The sequence below is a fragment of the Penicillium griseofulvum genome (genome assembly GCF_001561935.1).
Source record: "Penicillium griseofulvum strain PG3 chromosome Unknown contig_80, whole genome shotgun sequence".
Classification (NCBI taxonomy): Eukaryota; Fungi; Ascomycota; class Eurotiomycetes; order Eurotiales; family Aspergillaceae; genus Penicillium; species Penicillium griseofulvum.
The window spans coordinates 3132895-3153493 of NW_024467471.1; the positions used below are offsets into that span (position 1 = coordinate 3132895).

At 50.2% G+C, this 20599-nt stretch overlaps 7 protein-coding genes across 7 annotated transcripts; 3 read left to right on the forward strand and 4 right to left on the reverse strand.

Moving 5' to 3' along the window:
- Nucleotides 1–937: 937 nt before the first annotated feature.
- PGRI_021460 (uncharacterized protein) lies at nt 938–1903 on the forward strand (the record flags this gene model as incomplete). Its single annotated transcript, XM_040789859.1, has 1 exon — nt 938–1903. One exon carries the CDS (start codon nt 938–940, stop codon nt 1901–1903), a length of 966 nt encoding a protein of 321 aa, XP_040646812.1.
- Nucleotides 1904–2374: 471 nt separating this feature from the next.
- Nucleotides 2375–4240, reverse strand: PGRI_021470 (uncharacterized protein; the record flags this gene model as incomplete). Its single annotated transcript, XM_040789860.1, has 1 exon — nt 2375–4240. One exon carries the CDS (start codon nt 4238–4240, stop codon nt 2375–2377), a length of 1866 nt encoding a protein of 621 aa, XP_040646813.1.
- A 577-nt stretch (nt 4241–4817) lies between these two features.
- Nucleotides 4818–7185, reverse strand: vps27 (ESCRT-0 subunit protein VPS27; the record flags this gene model as incomplete). The annotated part of the gene is made up of 5 exons (XM_040789861.1): nt 4818–5659; nt 5715–6486; nt 6546–6827; nt 6890–7022; nt 7118–7185. The coding sequence occupies 5 exons, from the start codon at nt 7183–7185 to the stop codon at nt 4818–4820; spliced, it is 2097 nt and encodes a 698-aa protein (XP_040646814.1).
- Nucleotides 7186–7278: 93 nt separating this feature from the next.
- On the forward strand, nt 7279–10895 carry PGRI_021490 (putative ubiquitin C-terminal hydrolase; the record flags this gene model as incomplete). Its single annotated transcript, XM_040789862.1, has 5 exons — nt 7279–7293; nt 7352–7431; nt 7481–7639; nt 7689–7806; nt 7863–10895. The coding sequence occupies 5 exons, from the start codon at nt 7279–7281 to the stop codon at nt 10893–10895; spliced, it is 3405 nt and encodes a 1134-aa protein (XP_040646815.1).
- A 734-nt stretch (nt 10896–11629) lies between these two features.
- PGRI_021500 (cytochrome b5-like heme/steroid binding domain-containing protein) lies at nt 11630–12386 on the forward strand (the record flags this gene model as incomplete). The annotated part of the gene is made up of 3 exons (XM_040789863.1): nt 11630–11760; nt 11801–12080; nt 12225–12386. The coding sequence occupies 3 exons, from the start codon at nt 11630–11632 to the stop codon at nt 12384–12386; spliced, it is 573 nt and encodes a 190-aa protein (XP_040646816.1).
- Nucleotides 12387–13140: 754 nt separating this feature from the next.
- Nucleotides 13141–17192, reverse strand: PGRI_021510 (putative RNA binding effector protein Scp160; the record flags this gene model as incomplete). The annotated part of the gene is made up of 4 exons (XM_040789864.1): nt 13141–14120; nt 14174–16448; nt 16507–16754; nt 16811–17192. 4 exons carry the CDS (start codon nt 17190–17192, stop codon nt 13141–13143), a joined length of 3885 nt encoding a protein of 1294 aa, XP_040646817.1.
- Nucleotides 17193–19093: 1901 nt separating this feature from the next.
- Nucleotides 19094–20198, reverse strand: PGRI_021520 (Glycoside hydrolase, family 43; the record flags this gene model as incomplete). Its single annotated transcript, XM_040789865.1, has 3 exons — nt 19094–19339; nt 19396–19866; nt 19938–20198. 3 exons carry the CDS (start codon nt 20196–20198, stop codon nt 19094–19096), a joined length of 978 nt encoding a protein of 325 aa, XP_040646818.1.
- Between the last annotated feature and the right edge of the window lie 401 nt (nt 20199–20599).

Consider the following 20599-nt stretch of genomic DNA (forward strand, 5'->3'; position numbering starts at 1 on the left):
TATTTTCAACCTCCCATGCCTCTATCTTTTCTCCCCCCCCCCTTGAAACATCTTATAACTGTGACAATTTGTTAGGCGATTGGGCCTGCATTTGATTCAGTTCTTGATTTGCTTTTAAACCATTTCTTGCGCGGTTGGCTGCCAGTGATTTTATAGACTGAACACTCCACAGATTGATTACTGCGATGTGCATAGAGATTGTGTCTTGTTTTGGGCGTCTTTTGTTTCTCCATTTTCACCGAAGTTTTGGGATTGCTTTGCTTACCTGGCATATTCCCTGCATGATTGATACGACTTGATGGTCTCTTGGAGATCGACGCCCGTTCTCACGACTATATGATTCTTGATCTATTTGATATTTCGACTAGAGTTAAATTAAAAAAAATTGAAACATTTTGCATTGCGAAGAATTGCAGACTAGTATAGGCAACGAGGTTTTACACCTGTATAGTCTATATTTAGCTGAAACCGGAAGATCTCTATATCTGCATCGCTCTAGACTGGTTTAGGGGACAAGGTCTTCAAATGGTGTTATGAACAGGGATTTAATTATTAAGTGCGCGATACTAACTATCGTATGGCGAATTATAGGCAATGCTTTATTTCTATAATTAAACCTCAATACTTTCCCAAGCCCTTGATATCAAATCGAGTCAGTTCTCTTTTCTTGTAACCGCCTATCAAAGTCACAATACTCCTTTTCACCCAGTACCAGCATGGCTACCAGGATCAAGCGCCCCAAACCGCACTATTCTTATACAAGTATGTAAAAATGGAACGCTATGTCTATCTTTGCTATCTCTGAGCGCTACAAGGGTATCCGAGTCATGCAACGCCCATCACTCCCTAAGCGCTGAGAACCCCGCAAGTGTGGGCGCTAGGGGAGCTTTTTGACAAGATAGTCACAGGACTAGAAACCATCCAAGATCTGATCAAGATGTGTGGCGGCTTTATTCGAGTACACAGAAATGACAAATACGGTCGTTCGGGCAGAATCAGACTCGTCCATCAATCTGCAAAGGGATATCTCATAACCATCGCCGATACCGACTTGAAAGAGTTCTGGTTCACAGAAGAATTTGCACACTTCGACATTGCGAGTAGATGTCTCGAGGGTCTCAAGTCGACCCCGGAATTGGAATATACAACTGCAAATATCCTATCGGACTCGCCGAAATGGACGAGTAGTTTGTATCTAACTAGATTTCCAAGAAGAGATCCGAGGAAATTTTCACCAACAATCCAGAATCTTCGTCCCGAGCAGGTCGAGCTGGTATGCTACACATTTATGTACTGGTATAGACATGCCCGCAATTGCGGTAAACATGGCAGAGCAATGTTCAGGCATAACTCGGCGTTCTTTGCCGCTGATGACTCTGCACTGGGTCTATTTTGGCGCTTTATAGGGTTCGACTACAGCCCCTCAAAGGACCTAGAGGGTTCTGGACCGAAGCCAAAAATCCAAAATCGAACATGGGAAATACACGTTGCCTCCGTGGTTGGGAATATTCCTTGGCTCATGAGCATCATTGAGGAGAGCTCAGACCCTTCCCAGCTTGTGAACAGCGTGGACTACTTCAATATGACACCCCTGCAATATGCCGCAACATATGCAAAGTCAGAAGTAGTCGACATTCTCAGACATTATGCCACCGACAGAGCACAGTATGCACGAGCCATATGGATTGCTACTACCATAGGGCATAAGTATACCTCTCATGTGCTGATCGAGCATGTTGGCAGCCTTGACGGATTCGATACCCACGTTGAAACCGATGAAGATCTAATAGCGCGACTATCATGGTTCGAAGGCGAGTTAAAGAAGGATGCGGAGGCAAATTCTCTTCTCGAAACCATTGGAAAACACTATTTCAAGCTTGTGCAAGCACTGTTGGGCGAGTAAACAAAAGTGCCAGCCTCCAGGGCTAAGGCTATATAGCAAGTCAGCAGTTTGCTATACAGCCAAGAGAAAGAACGCGGATCTGGCAAACCTGCTTCTGGGCCTAGAAGATCTAGGACACGCAAGTTTACATGGTCGTCGAAGTTTAGTGGAACAACATCGCCGGGATGTGGTTGAATATCTTTTGACGTATGATCGCTCGTATATGCAGCTTCTATGGGTTGAAGAATTGGGCTGGAGAAACCATACTGGAAATAGTGGGCATAGTGGATTGCGATTATCATGTAAATTTGTGGCATTGACTACTCATATCAACATAAGCAAAAGCAAAAGCGCAGTGCAATAGAGTAAAAGGGACAAAGATAAATTATGTTCAACGTGATCGCTGTGAATGAAAAATCAGAATGCGAACGCCGAACCATACAGCTAACCGTCATAAACATAAGGGGGGGAGAAAATAAAAGGAGAGATAAACTAGCCAGGGATGGCCACTTCTCGGCTCTCCCACATCCGGCGGATCAGCATGGCGCTGTCGTTAATCTGAAATGCTTCGTCGTTGTCACCACTCAGACCACGCGAAGCTTCGGCTGAAGTGGAGAGGATGCGATGAGATGGATCATTGGGCTTGGCAGCCTCTGCAGTATTGATATGTTGGTTTGTCGCTGGATCTTCAGAGACGGCGGGGGTTGAATTACGCGATTGGGATTTCGATGTAGGGCTAGAGCCAAGGCGATTGGGCCGTTTGCCTTGCTGCAGAAGGGGCAGCGAAGGTGCCGAGGCGACTGGTTTGCCGAGAGCTGATCCTTTCTCCGGCTTGTTGGCTCGGACAATATGACGAAGACGAGCGAAGCTCTGGCCGGTGGGAGACTGGAAACGTCGCACGACCTTCAATTCCAAAGACGTCTTCTCGTATGCCTTGCGGATATGACGGGCTTCGCTATCTGCACCACCAGCTCGACCGTCACCATTGAGCCCCCTGCCGGCGTCATAAGAGCCGTGGCTAGCGGCAATAAATGTTGGGTCGATGGCAGACGGCGGAACTGCGGCGGTCACTCCATGGTTATCAGGGGGAGAGTTATTTAGGGTAGCGGTACGTTGAAGCCAGAGCTTCTGTTGTGTGCGAGAAGGCAGGTCGGCACCACGCGGTCGCGCAGGAGACGCGGTCAGTTTAGCCGCTGCAGTGTTTGGCGAGGGAGGCGTTTCAGGGTGGTAGTGCGGGAGGAACGACGAGGGGGTATTGGGATCTGAATCGGTGCGAGAAGATGCCTGCATGCTATTCTTGTTGTTCAAAATGAACCTCGAGACTCCACCCTCCATAGAGGATGAGGTAGCTTGAGGGTTAGAGCCCGGCATACTGGCCATGCTGGTTGTAGAGAATGTGCGCCGAGCGTTGTCCTGGCCAGCAGCCAGGTTGAGAGATGCGCTACTACGCGATGCGGGATTGGGACTCTTGGCTTCTGGCTTCACCATAGCCGAGATAGAGGACATGGCAGGGGGTGCTTTGGATGAGTGCGTAGGACTGAGCAGGCGGGTTGCTATGTCACCCTGTTCTGTGTGCTGACTAGGCTCCTCTGCCTCTTCTTCCGAGTCCTGTTGCTTAGCTTCCTCATCATCATCCTCATCCTCATCTAATTCAGTGCGTTCTCGGACGAACTTGGTAGTAATTGACTCGGGAAGACTGGTCGCTCGAGGCATTTGAGGATATGGTCGCTTGACAAATGTAAGGTGGTCGACAAGAACGGTGCTATTGTCTGCGCTGGGATTGGATGGTGCGACCGAGTTGCGCCTCGTACTTTCGGGTGATTGCGTGGTATCTTCCCACTCAGCGTCGTCGGTCTCATCGTCCCCCAGCTCAAAGCCGACCGTCTTTTTCTTTACCGTGCTGGAGGTCGGCCGCTCAGTTACCAACGCTTTCTTCCCAACAGCTGATGGATTTCGGCGTAATACAGGAGTGGAATAGTTTCTCTTCATGGAAGGACCAGTTGTATGATCATCCACGGCGTTACCCCAGCGAACCCGCCCGCCTTCCTTTGGACTCGCCACTGGAGTTGCGGGGGCCGACTTCTTGCGCTGATGATGCCGCCCAGCAACCTCAGGAGCTAGTTGGAATCGTTGGAGTTTGTTGAAATTTTTGCCAGTAGAGGGGTTGCGGTGGTGATTCCGACCAACAACATGGGCGCGGTGAGGTTTATGATGTAGAGTTGTCTTCTGCGTGTGAGACAGCGACAGGTCATTAGGATTGGCGGTGCGCGTGACAACTGCATGGGATGACACTGCACGGCGACCGAGACCGGGGCGCTTGACAGGGGAAGAGGTATTTGAGGCGTTAGAGGTAGGCATGGCGGTAAGCGAGAAGCTCCCAGAGGAGCCACAGGCGGGTAATCAGCTGTGCTCACGGAGGGTAGAATGTGGGGATTGGCCGAGGCAAGTTGGTAAGAGGTCTCACGGCAGATCGGAGAGCATGCAGGCAAAAAGCAATCAAGACTCAATAGTTGGAAGCCGGGTTACACCGGTCTACACCAATGATAAATGAAGAATCAAATGGATTGTGAGAAGAAGAACAGGACAGTAATCCGGGGGCGAATTAAAGAAGTGAAGAAGCGAGAGAGTGATCTCGCTGTCTTCGGCGATTAAGGAGCGGGTAACAATATTGTGGAATGCCTAAGGCAGATACGATGCTTAGAAGGGCTCTAAATGGAATTTAGGACGGGTTTAGTCTCCTAGCTACATAGTAACAGTAATGATTGAGAAAAAGAATCCTTACGCAATTCCTTTCATATATACTTGAGATCTCTTCATTCACCCGCTTCAAGCTACCATACACATTCAATCTGCTAAAGGTCTTCAGGTATCATCGGACGAAAGAAAAACACACAAAGATAAAACCCTAAATAACGCCTAAAGAAATGTAATTACGCTATAGCTCAATCAAGTTTTCCTCCACTGGCCGTGCTGGTTGCTGATAAGGCGGCTGCGAAGTCTCCTGTGCATATCCCGGTTGTCCAGCATTAATTGAGGGGTAAGCAGATGGCACAGTGTTAGGTGGTTGTTGAGGTTGGGACTCCGACTGGTAATAGTAAGACTGAGAAGGGCCTGTTGCCTGCTGATGAAGTGCTGGCGCAGTTGGCGGCACAGAATAGCCTGGCGATTGCCCATAGCCGGCAGGTGTATGTTGCTCGGGTACAGGAGTGGGACCGCTGGGAGGCCCGCTGGCTTGATACTGAGAATCCCGGCGCATAATGGGTGACGACTGGTATGCATGGTCTGCGCCGGGTGACTTGACTGAATCTGCATCGTGCGGTCCTGCATAATATTGAGCCGGGGTATTGGTATAGTTATTTGGAATGGTGTTGCTAGGTGAAGGTGATCCGAGGGTCGGGTAGGTATTTCCACCCCAAGTGTGACTGTGAGGTTCATTTGTGGGACCTCCGCGTTGAGGCTGTGATGGGTAGGCGGGATTCTGGACAGCGCTGGGTGGACCTTGGAACCCGTTGCCGTTTACCTGCTGCGGTGCATACATGGTATTAGGTTGGCGAGAGCTATCCATTTGATTTCCATAATAGAAATTCTCGGCTCCACTCTGGATATCGGAAGCGTGAGCAGGGAACCCTGACTGAAGATTTGGATATTGGGCCGCCCCAGGAACAGCTCCATGGCCAAGGTTATGTTGTGAATAGGCAACGGTCAGACGATCTTCCAGCATCCGATCGTAGTAACGCACAACCGTAGAGAGCTTGGCATGGAGATCCAATAATGTATCTTTGACAATTAGTTTCCAGTTCTATACATAAAGACGGTAAGAAGCTGAACTCACCATGCTTACTCATGGTCTCTCCATAACTTCGAGCCAGCTTTGGCCGAAGCGCACCGATACTCTCATATAGCTCCTGGATCTGCGGCTCCCTCAGAATTGTGCCCGGCGGCTGATGCTGGAGCCGATCAACCAGTGTAGAGAAGAGATGAATATTCTCAGTTTCAACGGGGGTTAGTTCGTATGGATTTTTAGGCAATGGAGTGGGCGTGCTAGAAGAATCGCGCAAGATAGAACTTGGAGTGGGCACATTCTTCAATGCGGCCGCATGATTTTGCTTGTGTTGTTCCATATCACGCAGGGATGCTTCAATCGCAGCCTTGAGATCCGCATCTTCCTCGTCCATATTCTCTAGCGCTGGGGCAGTCTTGACAGGTTCTGGAGCGTTGCCTGTCTGTGGTACAAACCCGGAAGAACCTTTGCCCTCGGCTTCATCGAGACTCATTTGCAACGCTCGACGCAAATCCTCGTCGAATCCTGTATCCGCTTTACCAGCACGAGGTTCCATTGTATTAGATTTGCTGATGGAGTTGTTTTTGAACGCGGATCGATCCGAAACCCCTGGTGGCGCAAATGACTTGGAGGTCAATTTGGCATGACATCCATCATCTACTCTGACGGGCTGCAGAATTCCAAGATGCGGCAAAGGAATAGTCTTGCTTGAACACTGAGCATCAAAAACGTTGCCGCAGTTACGGCAATGGTGTTTGCGATTCATAAAACTGAAGGCAGTCCGACATCGCATGCAGACTTCAGAGTCGATCCACTCTGGAGGCTGAGACATATTCACAAGTTAGCTTCTGCTTCAGAGTGAAGGTTTCAAGGCTCACTCACTGCGCTACTTTCCAACATGCTGCCGCTCATTTCAGTCTTTGGGGGAAACCGGTATCCTTCGCTCTGCAATTTGCGATATGTTTCTCCCAAATACATCAAATCCATACGGCCCTGTGCAGCCATAGCCCAGTTCTGAATAAGTTCCAATATTTTCCCCTGGACCTCGGCATTAAGTGGAGCGCCTTCGGATTTCAGCAATGAGACAAGGTTATCCATGAATTCTCGAGACGCGATCTCGGCCAGGAAATGTGTGCCTCCGTTTTTGACACACGTATCCGTTAACTGGAGGGGCGGGCTTATCAGTGCTTGTTCTAAACCTATCATCAACGAAACTAATGTCTCACCTTCAGTGTAGCCAGCTGAATATTGGGATTCCTATTCTCGAGTCGTCGTTTTAAAGACCTCATTCCATCCTTGGGCTGAACACTCTTTGATCGAACCATATCTGATATTTCAAGGTTGAGGGCAATGTCTTCTCTAGTAGTGAGTTAGCCATATGTTCATTAGCTTCACACCATCCCGGTAGCACCGGTACGTATAAATATAATAACAAGGCGGCAATCAAAACTCACAGAGAGGAAGCTGTTGCCCGCTCGATTTGCTCATCGAGCGGCGAGGTTGAAGAGAACCAGCCTGCCATGGTGAAGGCGAAACACCGGATACGCGTGTAAGATTAAAGGGAGACAGATCAAAGTAGTGTTGTAAAGAGCCAAGACACTTAAATGGAGCAAATATGAAGATCAAGCTGGTAAGTTGGAGGAGGAGCTTCCAGGCACCTCAATAGTGACTAAGCCCTGGCGTCATAGGCTGGGGGCGGTGAAGTACTGTCATCTGATACCCCAGAGGCATCCCGCATTGCGTTCCTGGATCTGTCCTCTTTACTCTGGTCTGTCTTTCATATTTGTGTGTATTATTTGGACTTGATTAAATCATAGGCGGATTGGTTACGCCAGTGGCTTGCCTATATTCTTTCCCCCAGTCCTTACACATAACCATGCGCTAAGTCCGCTTGTCGCTGCCTGGATCTACCATGTCCTCCGATGCGGCGACTTTGCCATCTCCCCCCAAAATACCGCCGTGGAAGGACAGGCAACGTCCTTACTCGGTGGGCGGCGACATGAACTCTAGCGGACAAGGCAACAGACCAGATTTATATCCAAAGGGCAAGGCCCCTCATATCCCACCACGGCGACCTCGGTTCCCCAATATCAAAGATCTGCAAGACCAGGCTGCTGCGTTAAACGTTGATGATACTACACCGGTATGTGTGCCACTTGCTAAAAATTGTTTGAATTATTCCTTTTAACAGGATCATAGCTTAGTATTCTCTTGCCAACGGCTGCCGATGCAATCGAAAGGGCCAGGAACCTCGCAGATGACAACTACAACGATAAAGCCTACGTCCAGTACCTTCGCGCCTCTGAGATCACTATCAATATCATCCCCCATCACCCAGACTATCGAACCATCAACCAACACCCTAATTTGTATAAGGACTTCGCCGATCTACTGAAGGCCGTGCGGTCCAAACAAGGCACTATGGATGCGATCAAGCAGGACATCATCGAGGATAATTTGGTCAGTGGCATGCAGCCAACTGGTATCTTTACATCCAGATCTCCAGAACAAAATTCAGTGACGCCAAGGGGCCGTGAGAATCAAGGGTCCGGAACAAGCTTAGCTAGAATGCCAAGTCCGACTGAGTATCAAAGAATGCCCGACCAGAACGCACATTTGCAAAGATTTTCCAGTCCTCCAGATGATATGCTTGCGCAACGTTTTGCCAAACTTAAAGCATCTCCGCCTTCCGACCAGTATGGACCGGGAAGCCCAATTGTAGGATCTGCAGGGCAGACCTCACTTCGTTCATCCAACGGATCGCTTGGGACATACAGCTCCCAGCCGCCACGACGTCCGTTAGGACCTCGAGACATGGGCTCTCCATCTAGTATGCCGACCATTCCACCGAAGGTTCCGCTTAACACATCGTTACCACGTGCCCCGGACCCGGCCTATAGCCCTGTCTTCACCGTGCCATCAAAACCCGCATCCAACCCACCGAGAAGTTCAGCGGAGAGCACACGCTCAGGCAATCCAAGATACTCACAATTTAGCAACTCGCCACGTGTCAGTCCAACCCGGGGAGGCTTTGATGACAATCCGTATAGATCTCTGACGCCCAATGGGTTGGATTCGGCACGAGAGACGCGAAGCAACTCACCCGATTTGCCGTACAACACAACTATAACTGCACAGAGCCTGCTCGAAAATCTGCGGAAATTCAATGTGCTCCTGATCGATGTTCGGGCTCGAGGCCAGTATGATAATGGTCATATATATGCAAAATCTATCATCTGTATAGAGCCTGTGATTCTGAAGGAGAACGTGTCGGCGGAAGAATTAGAGGAGCGACTCGTTATTTCACCGGACCATGAGCAGGCGTTATTTGAGAAACGAAATGAGTTCGACCTTGTGGTTTACTACGATCAAAGCGCTAATTCCATCAGCTATCTCGCCGGCTCACCGGTTGGGACATCAGCACCGCATTTGAGGGCTCTCCATGATACTCTTTACGAGTTCAATGCATACAAGCCGTTGAAGGCCGGGCGGCCTCCAGCTCTCCTGCTTGGTGGATTGGATGCCTGGGTCGATCTTTTGGGGCAACAGTCCCTTGCGACATCCTCAACGGCTGCTGTCATGAGTTCTCTGCAGGCCAGAAAGCCCGTGTCTAGACCTGGTCGACCCCTTGGGAGAGTACCTACCATGGCTAGTGCGAATTCAAGCCTTGAAATCCGAAAGAGACGATTGCGCGAGTTCACTCCTTTGAACTCGAAAGAGTTGTCCGAGTGGATGGAGAAATCTAAAGTCGAGGAGATTGACACAAGCACCTATGCCGAGGAAGACTCACTGACGGAGGAACCCGAGGAAACTGGACCCGAGGAGACTGGACCAGAGCCTTCAAGTCCATTTATTCACTCATATGAGGCCTTCTTGCGGCGTTTCCCTGAACCGCACGATGTCAAACAGTCCATGTCACACGTGGATTACCGTCCTCCCCCTACCGTTGCTCCGAATTATGCTGCACACATCTCAGTGGCCCCCTCTCGACCACCCCCTGCTGTTCCCCGTCCCAGCTATAGCGGCGTCTCCGATGGACGACACATCCAACCCCATTTGAAACGCCAGAATTCGGCGAATCAAACAGCCCTGTATGTTTCAAACTCCCGCTTAGATCGTCTCAAACTCCCGCGAACTGGCTTGACCAATTTTGGTGTGACCTGCTACATGAATTCCACCATTCAATGCCTCAGCGCAACGATTTCACTGAGTAGGTTCTTCATCGATAATCGATTTCGTCACTATGTACAAAAGAATTGGAAGGGGTCCCAGGGCGTTATGCCGGGGCTTTATGCGAATCTGACCAGGTCGCTGTGGAAGAATGATGTCGAGGTTATCATGCCGACCTCATTCCGGAACTTCTGTGGACGTTTGAATCGAGAATGGGCCATCGACCGGCAGCAAGATGCCAAAGAATTCTTCGATTTTGTGGTAGATTGCCTCCACGAGGATCTGAATATAAACTGGCAGCGAACGCCGCTTCGACCTTTGACGTTCTCGGAGGAGATGCAAAGAGAGCGAATGCCGATGACCAAAGTTTCCCGAATTGAATGGGACCGGTACTGCCACCGAGAGGAGTCTTTTATCTCATCGTTATTTGCAGGACAACATGCCAGTCGTCTGCGCTGCACGACCTGCCGACAAACATCTACTACCTACGAGGCCTTCTATAGTATCAGCGTTGAAATTCCACCAAAAGGTACCGGTGATATCTATCAGTGTCTCCGTAGCTACTGTCAGGAGGAAATGCTGAGCGGTGACGAGGTCTGGAAGTGCCCACACTGTAAATGCAAGCGAATGGCAACGAAGCAGATCATCATCACGCGAGCGCCCCAGATTCTTGTTGTGCACTTCAAGCGCTTTTCCGCATCCAAGACTCAAAGCGCACGAAAGATTCACACCCCCATCGAATTCCCGCTTCATGGTCTACAAATGGACGACTTCGTGATTGCTCATCCTCCCCCTCCCCCTCTGGAGGCCGGCGCGCCACCCACCACGGGTGCCACAGTTCCGCCATTTACTTATGATGCCTTTGCGGTGCTGCGACATATTGGGTCTTCGATGGGCAGCGGACACTACATCTCGCTAGTCCGCGATGCGGAACGGCAGTGTTGGCGGAAATTTGATGATGAGCGGGCCACAGACTTCAACCCGCGGGATCTTCGGGCACGAGACCGGTTACAGAACGAGCAAGCGTACATTGTGTTTTATGAGCGAGTTCCAGCGAAATGAGCGTTTTGATGATTGGATAGAGGTATATTTATTATATGAATATTTTATGCTATGTTTATGTATTTCCAATGAGAGCGGAAAGCAGACACCGTGCTACCCGAGAGAATTGGATCCCCTCGGTTATATGATGAATCAGGCAGTTTGATCAGGCAGTTGAGTTTATATATGTTATATATATTCTACTGCTACATGTGTGCTTTGTATAGAATTTAGGAATATAGAAGATCTATTAAGGCCAGATATACTCTAATAAGCAACCCCTGATTCGTCACTCTATATCTAGCACAACATAAACGGAGGATGGGCTTTTATATCCAAGGGTGTACCTAGTCAGATATTTAGATTCAATTAGTCACATTGCATAGACAATGTAAGAAAGTAATAGAAGATCCAATTAGAAATTCCCCTTTTCTCCCCTTATAAGCCCCGGGTGTGATTCACGGCATCAAAAGTCCCTGTGTACAGAGTACCTGGCCCCACATAGACGAGACCGCCCAGCCGCACGTACCAGCGACAATGTTGGGGGTTACTTTTTCTCTCTTTGGACATCTCTCTCTCTTCTTCTCTCTCTCTTTTTCTCTCGTTTTTCTGGACTCATTTTCTTGATCCCTGTAAGTTGCCTGTTATATATCTTCCAAACATATCCCATTTTCTCCTATCGCCTCCATTCATTCACTCTTCATTCGAGTCTACGGAAACCTAACGGCAATATCATTCAGATACCTCAATTCACGATGTCTGACGCTGTACCTGCACCCAAGGATCTCACCTTGCAGGAGGTCTCTGAGCACAACACCAAGGATGATCTCTACCTGATTCTCGAAGACAAGATCTACAACTGCTCCGACTTCGCTCAGGAGCACCCGTACGTTGTCTCCATATCTACCCACTGCCACCGAATTTAGCCCATCCGAAACGAATGAACAAGCGAGAGAAGAAGAGGAAAGCAAAGACAACAAGAAAACCCAATTCGACCTCTTCACTCGTTTCCCATCGCTTCACCCCACCCCAGATTACATCCCAGAACCGGCTAACCAATCCCACAGCGGTGGTGAGGAGGTCCTCCTCGATCTCGCCGGCCAGGACTGCACCGAAGCCTTCGACGATGTCGGCCACAGCGACGAGGCGCGCATGATCTTCGACGACCCCAAAAAGATTAAGTTCATCGGCAACGTGAAGCGCATGGTACGAACCCCAGCGTCCTTTATGCAACTTTTCCTTACAACCTATGTCCCCTTCTACCCTCGGCCTACCCCCTCCCCCCTCCCCCACAAAAATCACATGCACCCACCGGCATTCCATATCCGTAATACTAACTTGATCAAATAGCCCGGTGACCCCACGCCTAAGCCCAAGGTCACTGCCTCCGTGGACTCTTCTTCCTCGGCCTCTGGCTTCGGCGTCGGCCTCTACGCTGTCATCCTCATCGGTGGTGCTATCGCATACGGCGCATACAACTACCTCCAGGCGCAGCAGGCTCAGCAGCAGTAAACTGTCAATTAGATGACTGTGGTCAGAATGGAGATCTGAGATTTAAAGACCTGTCTACGGATAGGAGTCGCTATGGCTAAAAGAGCAAACAGCAAAGAGAGCGTTTTTTTTTTGAGTTTCGGGCCTTATGAGTATTCTTTTTTATTACCCTATATCGACATACCTTACTGGATTAATTTTGGAAATTATACTGTCTGAAGATTACCATAAATGGCTATCGGAGTTGGAGAGGGGAAATCGGGATCGTCGTACCTAAAGGAGTAAACAATCCCGGTGAAAAAGTGATTGTTAATAGCTCAGACATGAGAGGGGGGGATGGGTCCGACCTTGATTCGACAGCTTTCGTTTTGAATCTGACTCTTCAGGAAACTTATGCAGTTTATTATGTTCTAGGCTAGATTAAGGAAGTTCTAACGAATCAAATTACTAGGAAAGCCTGCCAATATGCCTCTAGAACAAGGTCCATCAATTCATCGTAGACAAACCTGAATCAGATCTGAAGTAGCTACAAGAAAACAAGACATGAGAAAGACCAAGAGCAATAATGCGAAAGCAATATCAAAAAAGAAAATCTTTTAAAACCCAATATTCATGAAATAGATACCAAAACAAAAGATGAAAACAAGAATTGAAGTAAAAAAGCCAAAGAAAAACTAAAATGATACTGTTCCCGCTCGCTCGAATTTAAAGCAGAGAAGGTGTAAGAGTTGGTTTCTATATCAGATCAAACCCACTTGTCGCAATAAACCATAACTCATCGCGCAGCCCCATGGAGTCCATTCTGCACCGCCTCTAGAATCATCTCCTTGGCCTCTTCTAGACCGCTAGGGGTACCCCGGATCTCAATCGCTTCACCGAGAGCCTGGTCCTTGGGCACATTGATACGGCAGCCGGTCTTCTTGCGGATGGCGTTGATCTGGCTGCCGCCCTGGCCGACAACAAAGCGGTAAGTTTTGGGATCGGGCAGGATCAAGTATCCCGTAGTCGTCTGCTGGGAAGCGGAGGCAAGAGCCTTCTCAATCATAGAGCGGGCCTTGGCCACGTTCTCCGGCGTGCCGCTCAGAACCCAAGGGAAGGGGCTAGAGGCGGCTTGAGTGGAGTTGTTGTCGACGACGGTCCAGGAGTGGGCGTCGGCGGTAACGCTAGGGTCATCAATGATCAGAGGCATATCGGTGCCATCAGGTTTGGCGCGGGTGTCCTCGGCGGCCGAGGGAGCAGGTACGGGCACGGCCTGGCCAGCATGGTCCACAGTGACCTGGTAGTCGTTGCGCAAGCGGCGGAAGATGTGGCCATTGTCGGCGAGGACGTGGTGCAGGTGACTGGGGATATCGATGGTCTCGGCGTGCTGCTCCTTCAGCATGGACTTGACGTGCTCCTTGGCGCTTTCGACGGCGTTGCTGGGGCCCTTCAGTTTCACATCGGTACGGCCAGAGCCCTGCTTGGGGATGTCAAGAGTGACGTTGAACTTGGACTCAATGCCACGGCGGGTATCGCCTCCACGGCCAATAAGCATGCGGTGCTGGGCGGTGGGAACATCGAGGATCTCAGTGACCTGGTCCTGGCGCTCCTTGACGAACTCTTCGATAGCGGCGATAATGCTATCCACGATCTTGCCGTTGCCCTCGAGGCGGATGGTCGATTCGGTGCTTTCGGGGCGGGGGAAACGGACCATTCTGGCGGCGCTGCCATCAGTGGGGCCTCCAGCCTCAGTGACGATCTTGCGGATATTGGCACCTATATTAAGTTAGTAATTGGAAATTAGCATATCACTTTGCATGAGAACATACCGCCTCCACCGATCAGAGCCTTGTGGTACTTCTTTTCAACCTCGATGGTCTTGACTACAGTGGCATCGAACTCGCTGGCCCGCTGCTGCAAGATCTTCTTGGCCTCGGCAACTTGCTGCTTGGTACCCTTGACACGGATCTCCACGCGGCCGGATGCATCCGGCGCATCGTTGGCGTTGGGAACATCAATCTGGGCGCCAGTATCAGCGCGGAGCTTGTCCATCTCGCGGCCGCGCTGGCCGATCAGGGATGCGACCTGGCTCTGTGCCACGGAGATGGCGGCGGAATGGCCGTGCTCAATGACATATTGAAGCAAGCTGAGGATCTCGTCACGGGCCGAGTCAGCGCCCTTGCTGGGGCCCTTGACGAGAACCTCATCGGGAGCCTGCTGAGCACGCTGGGGACGAGCACCGCCAGCATCGCTGCCGGTTTCCGTGGAGTCATCATTGGCAACAGTTGCGCGGGGGAACTGGACACGGACAGAGTAACGATCCTGGAGACGGTTGACCTGGTTTCCGCGCTGGCCAATCAACTCACGGTGGTATTGGGCGGGGACCTTGAGAATGTGAGTAGTCTCATCTTCCAACTTCTTGCCCATGTTGATAATGCGCATGCGGGTAGCATCCGCCTTGGCCTTGGGTCCCTTGACCTCAACCTTTCCGTTCTCAACCTTGATATCAACGTCAAACTCCTCGCGGAGCTTATTAATGTTCTCACCACGCTTGCCAATCAGGAAGTTGGCGTACTTTTGGGGGAAGTCGAAGCTAGTGATGTACCCGCGCTCTAGGTCGTCCTTCTCCTGCTCCACAACGAAAGCTTCCACCTTGGCAGCAAGTTCAGCCACCAGGGCGGAGGGACCACGAAGGGAAACCTGACATTGAGAACCCTTGGCATCACCAACAATGGCACGCACAGGGATGCTGTCCTCGCCCTTAGCCTCCTGCTCACGGGCGATAAATTTGCGTGCCTTCTCCTGGTATTTAGCAGGGACGGAAACCGTCTTGGCAACAATGTCGCGCTGGTCTCCGAGGGTGCTGAGGAGGAATTCCTGGGCCTCTTGCAGACCCTTTTCAAAGGCTGCAACATCTGCGGGAGAGGGGCGCTGTCTGGGGACCTCGAAGCGGGAGGCAGTTGCGGACGGGCCTTCATAAACAAGAACAACTTCGGGGCAGTTGATGTCGTCTGGCACCATTAGGTGGACGCCATAATTACCCTGAAGAGCGCTTGCGCTTCGGTCGCGCAGGTACTGGTGGAAGTATGGGTCAACAGGGACGTGGCGAAGTCTAGAAGGCGGGAGAGCCTGGACTAGGTTCATGATATCAGAACGGGCACGGATGGTGTTCTTGCCATCACGGGAGTACACCTCCCAAGTGATAGGTCCACCAACGCTAGGAGGAAGTGCAATGTGCGCATCGTATGTGGATTCGAGTTCCTTAATGACTTGACGGCGACGAAGGTACTGTGAGAGAGCGCTTGCGTGGGCATGGGGACCGGCAGGAGCAGTGGGGTGCTGGCGGGACAGGTCAATGCTAGCCATCTGCATGCTTGTCGCAAGATCCATAGCGTGTTCAATGCCAGCCTCGATCTGGTCAAGGGGACCAGTGATGGTGAGGAACTCACTCTCATCGGAGGGAGGGGGGAGAACAATGGCACACCCAGTTTGTGCAACAAACTTGTGCAGAGCGTCGGCCTCATTACCCAAAATAAACTGGTGCTGGCCACGGTTAATGGCCAGTTGGCGGAGAGTAAGCTGCTGGTGCAATTGCGCAGCCAAGCGCTCAATCTCAGCGCGAGCCTCCTGCGCAGCAGCCCGTTCTCCAGAAATCAAAATGTGCTTATCAGGCACAGCCACAAACTGGACCTGGCCAGGGTTGGCTTCCTGGGGAGGGGGCTGGCTAGTCCAAGTATCATAGCGGGGAACATTGATATTCGCCTTTGTGCGCTCTTCAATGGCCCGCACGTTGGCGTCATGTGCACCTGCAATGAAGGGGAAAAATTCGGGAGGAACAGTCTTCAATCGGAAACTCATGTTTGAGCCGCGCTCCTTGACAATGGCCTCGATCTCGCGGCGGGCCATCTCTGCGGCCACGGCATCTCCCTCAATCAAAATGTCAATGGTATCATCGTCGTCTTCGTCGGCACCAGCAGCATTGCCATCGGCACGGGGGACCTGAACACGGGCACCGGTGCGGGTCTGGATATCCTGCACAACGGTACCTTGACGGCCGATAATGTGAGCGCGCGCAGATGTGGGAATGGGAACACGGACGGATTGCTATCGGGACGAATTGGTAAGCTTATAAAGTCGTTTTGCACACGTCCAATCCACAAACCTTAGATCCAACCTGTTGAGCCACCTCGCGGAGAGCCTGGCGCACTGCATCTACGGAGCCCTTTCCTTCGAAAATGATTGACCCGCCAGGACCACCGCGCATGTCAACATTGGCCTTTGATCTGCGGGAGATATCCCGGAGGACATCACGGAGAGGCTTCTTCATCTGTCCACGGGGTTGCATCTGGGAGGGTGCTAGGCGGAGCTGCTCCATATGCTTTCCGGGGAGGGCCATGATGCGGGGGATCTCTATTTCTGTGTCAAAAATTTGTCCGGTCCGGGAAGTTCCAGTGTAATCCACGTACCCATTGACTTCGCAGGCGAGCCATTTGCGATGGCAGCGGCCGCGGAGGGTTTCTTCGCACCCCATGTGGCAGCTGCGGGGGCAGCAGGCTTCGGGCCGCTGCCCAAAGCTGGGAACAATTCTTCGGATTGAACGTCGAATGCCGGGGCCTTTTTGGTGGCGGGCTTGGGAGTGGGCGCTGGGGAAACGGTAGGCTCGGGGGTGTCAGCGGTAGCGAGGAGGGGCTGTTCCGGCTGTGTCGCGGTCAGACGGGGGTGCTTGAGGTCCTCCTCATCCACGGTTTCTTCCACAGTGGGCTTGTGCACCTCGTCGCGGGCGTGCTGTTGTTCCAACATGGCAGCGAGGGAACCGCCGTTGGCAGAGGTAGATGCTTCAGAAGCCATTACGAATAATGAAGGTTGACAGGGTAAATCGGGGGTTGGAGACAAGGTTGCTAAATGGGCTATGCACAAGATCCTGCAATCAAGACGGGGTCGGGTCAGTATGCAATAACGGATCAAGGTAGATCAGGACAGATCACTATAAATCTCAGGTGCAATCAATGGCACAAGGACTTGGAAATAACTCACAAGTAAAAGTGTATCCTTCCTCTTTTGGAATTGAGTAGGATATATGGATTTTCTTTGGGGTTCAGGAGAATGCCGAGGATGCTCAAGAAAATGCAATAGCGATTTGGACTGACAAAGCGCCGAGAATCAAAAAGAAAGATACAGGGGCTCAAAGAGAGGAGCCACCTGAAAAGAAAGTAGGAAGCGAGGTGGGAGAGAAAGAGAGAAGAAGAGAGGTGAGAGGTGAGAGGAAAAGGTCGAGAACCCCGGACAATCCAGAATACAGAAAAGGCCAGCTCTGAGTCTCCGGGGAAGTTTTCTCCGAGTCCGTCCCTACACTGCACTTGACACTTTTTTTTCTTTCTGTTTCTAGAATTGAGATAGTTGATAGCAATTGACCTTGAACTTGTTCAGATTGAATTTGAGAAGCAATTGCAATAGCTGTTCGCTTCGAGAAACATTTGCAACGCAATTCCCAAAGCCCAATCACCGAGAACTGATATAAATCTCAAATTCACTGTTCTAAGTTACTTCGATATAGCTATTTTATATTAATTGGATTCCGCACGTGGCCACAGTGCGGCAAGTGGCCAATTGATGATGCACGTCACTGTGGCTCAAGAGTCTACCAATATATATGGACTTTCCAAGTTCAAGATATTAACCACATGTACTTCCGTAAAGCTTTGCACTTTTAGATAGTTTGACCTTTGAGGGGTCTGGATTATATATTTTCTCGAAATCTATAAGCTATGGGGTGTAGAGATGACACCACCCAGCAATATCTCTAACGGCCTTTCTAGGTGTATTCTTGAGGCTTCTTTAATAACTACATGTATCTTATATGGCATTGCAGCCCCCGAGCAAGTTGCTAGATGCCTATACCAGCTTAGCGATACGAATGAACCGTTCTTTTAATCTTGGCTGGAAATGCATATTACTCCATTAGCAATCAAACCAACAAATCACCAGCGTCAATGTTACCATCTATTTGGACTCTCAGCCAAACTATGTGCACCCCCGTTTGCCAAGGTCCGAGAAGTAGTCCAGTCATCCCTAGTATTTGGGGATGTTCTTGCCCTAGGCTTTACGAGCCAGGATCGGCAGCTTGCAGCTACATGGAGAATTTTGTCTTGAGATTTGTAGACTGGAGAATTACCTTCTTTGCCAATTATTTAGAAGGGAAGTTTCTCGATCTACAATAAAGATGCCTGAAACGATGCTTCTAGGGGGTAATGGGTGCCTGGCAGCATTCCTGTGCGGCGCTGCCCGTTGGATTGTGGGAACAGTGGAGACATACCTTATGTCGGACCGCTTGCCGATATGATTGGAGAGAATAGCCCTGACAGAGATAACCAGGCTCCGTTATATCTTGCAGTTGACGCCCTCGATATTGGAGTTGGGATATGTGAGGCATTGAATGGAAATGCGAGATGTTTATGACTCGACCTGAAGGCGGAAATGTATGGAGTCTGGAATACCACGACTGTACGTGATTAAACCACGAAGATTTTCAGATATTCAAACAGCCAATTGACCCAAATAAGAATATAAGGGGCCAGATTATATTAAGACTTGTCAGGCACAAAAAGAAGCGTATCATGACATGGGTATCGATAAATGAGTGCAATACCTCCACCTCAAAAAGTATAAGAGCCCAACCATTGACAATAGAAAGAAATGAATGTAAAATGTATGTATCGGCCTCGCGGGCCCGCCAAGGAAAATTATGTGCATTAAGTGGCCTTCACGAAAGGCCAGCCATCCTTCCAGCCAAGGACGTTCCATGCGTACCTGTAGTTCGCGTTATTCGAGACCGTGGTGCTCTCCTTGATGGCGAGCGGGTAATAGTGGTAGTACATGACCACACCAAGATCCTTGTCATGAACAACACCAGGCCCGCCGGGTCCAAAGACCTGACCGTGACTGGAGAGGAGCATGGTGCCGCCGGTCTCCTTGCAAGACTTTCCGTCGGCATCAACCTGTAAGATAATTATTAGAACATCTTTTGCAATGGAAGAAAAGCTGGGATACATACAAAATCACCAAGACCGGTCTTGGATCGGCAAACACGAATGTGGTACTCGGCACCCTTAGCTGGGAATGTCTTTGTGTACTTGCCAGCAATACCAGCAGAATAGAGGAGGTAGTAATAATCGCCGTGCTTGAACTCGTACGCGCCCTCCTCGCGGTGGTTGAGGGTAGCGTTCCAGGAAATTTGGTAGGGAGTTGCGCCGCCGACTTTCAAAGGAGTCTCCATCTGGACTTGGAAGATATCACCCCAGAAAGAGCCAAAGTTCATATAGTTTTTGTTTCCGATGCTAATCCAGGCGGGATCGATACGGTTGTAGTTGTCGTTTGGAGGGAGACCAACACTGCCGTGGTCTGTCCAGGTACCGGGTTCCATATTCTTGGATGTTGCAACACCGATCTGTGAGTTCCTGGTGCCGATCTTCGACAGGACGTAGTACATATAGTACTGGTCGTTCTGGTAGTGGACATCGGGAGCCTATCAGATTGATCGTGTTAGTTCTTACTAGACTTAATATTGTTTCGTAGGCATTTTCGGGTCTTTCATACCCAGATATTCTTGCTGTCCACACCATCAAGATGGATCTTAGACCCCTCTGGCAACGCAGAGCCAATATCCGCCCATGGACCCTTCACCGACGGTGAGCTATGGATTCTGACACCAGTGCCTGTGGAAAAGCGGTAGTATTTCCCATCAGACACACGCTGGATCATAGCAGGGTCATGGGCCCAGCAGTCGCCTGTGCAAGGGCCCCGATTGGGGTATGCACTGGCGAGCGCAGTAAATAGAAATGGAATGAGACCAAACATAATGTATAAACACAAGGGGGGAGGAAAAGAGAATTGGGGATGTGAATTAAAAAAAACACTCTGGGAAGGAGGAATGGCGTCCAATTTATGTCGATTTGACCTACCCCATTCGCAGCTCCCCAAGGTTGGGCATTTCGCATATAAACAGCTCCTCCAATCATTGTCTGTTACCCCTGCACATAGTCTCTGCCCAGGTGGACGATGTAAGGTGCATTTCGGTAGTGAATTCAGTCTAACTGGAGTAGGAGCCGAAAGGGATGAGCTCATTACCCAACTCTAAGGAGTTCTCTTGTAGATCCATATCAAAGCAACTGTTTTTTTTTTGCATAACCAAAGGGTTAACTTGGTGTTTACCTACTGTACTCGACTCCGTACGGAGTACTCCCTATTGATTCCATAGT